Consider the following 2,500-nt stretch of genomic DNA (forward strand, 5'->3'; position numbering starts at 1 on the left):
TAGCGCTCCAGCGCTAGAACGACTAGACACTTAAATAAAGTTCCTTTAATACTACAGAATACGTTTAAACCGAAGAAAATTATGTTTACAAACAAATTTGTTTGAAATTTGTTTTTAAAAAAGTGTTTATATCAGGAAAACTGAGTTTTATAGTTGTTTGTTTTCACTGTCATTGTTTGTGGGAACCACCATCTTGAATAATAACGTGTTACGGCTGCGTTATAGATTTGACACAAGGAGCTTTTGTTACTCGTCACAACTATTCAAGATGGCGGTGCCCATAATTTGAAAACAAAAATAGGCGATTCTAAAGCTTACTTCTTTCAGATAAAAACACTTTCTTTGGAAAAAATTTAGACTGATTTCAGAGTAAAGATGATTTCCAGTGGTTTAAAGTTATTTTTTGTTGTACTTTTTCGCCAAACCAAGTTAAATTAGAAGACTTTGCATGATCCATTTTATTTTAGATATTTTGTGGAAAACAAGCTTTATACAAAAAAGCTTTTGACAAAAACAAGCAGTCCTCCAAGATGGGCAGAAAGGGTGAGCGAATATACCATTAAGTCTTACTAAGCTAGTTGGAGTTGCATACTGTAAGTGACAAACCACATCTTTTTTCCGATGATTCAAGGCCCCAGCACAAAGCTCGCTGGCCATAAATCAACAGGAAAAAAATGCGGATTGGTAACTTATCGTAGGGACCAAGAAACAGTGGTTAGTAAAACAGTTATTATATCTCTGAGGTAATCAGTCATGCAGGAAAGGAAACAAGTTGAAGTCATGTAGAACATTTTACTCACAGACTGAAATGATTGGCATGCATAAAAATCTTCAAAACAGATAAATTTTAGCATACAAGTTGCTTGGGTCCTAAACAGGATATTCAGACCTAAGACCTCCGTAATGTGTCGGATGTTCTACCAATTGAGCTACTAGTCTAAGAACTCACTGGAGTAACACCTTTCCGTAATTTTGTGTATTTGTATAAACTGAGACGCATGACTTTGTAGAGCCCGCAGACCAATGGGACACATTTTCCATTCAGGACTTAGATAAACGACCTAGCTCTCCGGTGAGTTCTAGTAGCTCAGTGAGTAGAGCATCTGACCGGTGTTACTGAGGTCATAGGTTTGAACCCTGTCTTTTGCCTGTTGCCAAGCAACTTGTTTTCTATCCTTCTCACGGGCACATTACACCTTTCCATTATTTCGTGTATTTCAATAAATATTGTTGGCTTTTTGAAATAGTTGCTTGCAAGATACAAACATTTTCGCAAGTTTATTTGTTTTTTTCGAAGATCAAAATTTAGCGTTAAGCTCAAATTTTTGTTTTGAAGGTGTGGGGGGGGGGGGGGGGTGGGGGGGCACAATTTGGCTGTGCTTGTGTAAGGTTCTTTGCCTCGAAGAATGCAGCCCAAGTAGGATTCGAACTCGGTATCTTCTCATTCAGAGGCAATCGCAATGACCACTAAACCACGGACAACTACGTGACAGAGGAATAGGTAATAGCATGAGTTGTAGTGATATTTTTTATAAATACCTTGAGTGATATTTCAAAATTGTCATACATAACGGCTTGTGAAATTTGCCAAAATATCACATACATCCTGCTATTAGTAATTTTGTTTGAAGAACTTTTGCAACTTTTCATCGAGTTGTTTTGCTTCATGGATGAGCAAATTGGTTTCAAAGGTCTTGTTTTTGGTCTAGCTGGTCCAGACAGTAGTATTTTGGTTTTCTGAATTTTCTTTTTAGTTCTTGACTCCTGAATTTCAAAATCTGGAAATCTTTCTGCCATTTCTTTGGTAACTCACGCAACCAGATTCTTGTTGATTCGTGATACCATAGTAACTGTAATTTTCGCATGTTGGTATTTCAAATTAAGCTGAAATACCTCTGCTCTCAACCAATCAAATTGCAGAAATTTTCTCAGGTAGTAATATAAACGGGGAAATATGTATTAAAGAACTGTGTGTGTGACCGGAAATGCATTTTTGCATTTTGGTTGCATGTAATGCAATACCCTGTCATCATACATGTATATGACTCAATGACACATCTTACCAGGCTAATTACATAATTTTATAAAAAATTTTCCTGTTATTGTTAAGAAAAAGTATTGAATAGCTTTTAAATATCATCGTAAAAACTTTGGTTTGAAAAGATCTGTCTATAATTACCTCAGTACTTAATTTAAAGTAGCCAACTTCTCTGAGTGAAATAGCTAAGTTAAATGCATTTCATCGGCTGTCAGTGCTTATATTGAAACCACTGCACTGACAAAAAGCAAGGTCACTGTCTATTAGAGGGACCAGTCATTATTTATTCCGAGGGGAGAGGGAAAAATATGTTGGAAAGATCAAAATTTGTGCTACCGCCCCTTCCTCCCTGTAAATGGCAGGTGACCCCCCCTTCTTTGTACACTATATACGTGATGACCCCCCCCCCCTTCCCCTCCTCCTACACGCACACCTCATATCTCCTCCTATTATACTTTAACC

General features: G+C 37.1%; 1 protein-coding gene across 1 annotated transcript in view; it reads left to right on the forward strand.

The window, feature by feature from the left end:
• The window catches only part of LOC138049244 (PRELI domain-containing protein 1, mitochondrial-like), a 10,054-nt gene that overhangs the window by 1,383 nt on the left and 6,171 nt on the right, over nt 1-2,500 (forward strand). Inside the window, exon 3 of the mRNA XM_068895432.1 lies at nt 468-543. Coding sequence (XP_068751533.1) covers nt 468-543 — 76 coding nt within the window. The remainder of the gene's footprint in view (nt 1-467; nt 544-2,500) is intronic.

This window comes from Montipora capricornis, chromosome 5 (assembly GCF_036669925.1).
Source record: "Montipora capricornis isolate CH-2021 chromosome 5, ASM3666992v2, whole genome shotgun sequence".
Classification (NCBI taxonomy): domain Eukaryota; kingdom Metazoa; phylum Cnidaria; class Anthozoa; order Scleractinia; family Acroporidae; genus Montipora; species Montipora capricornis.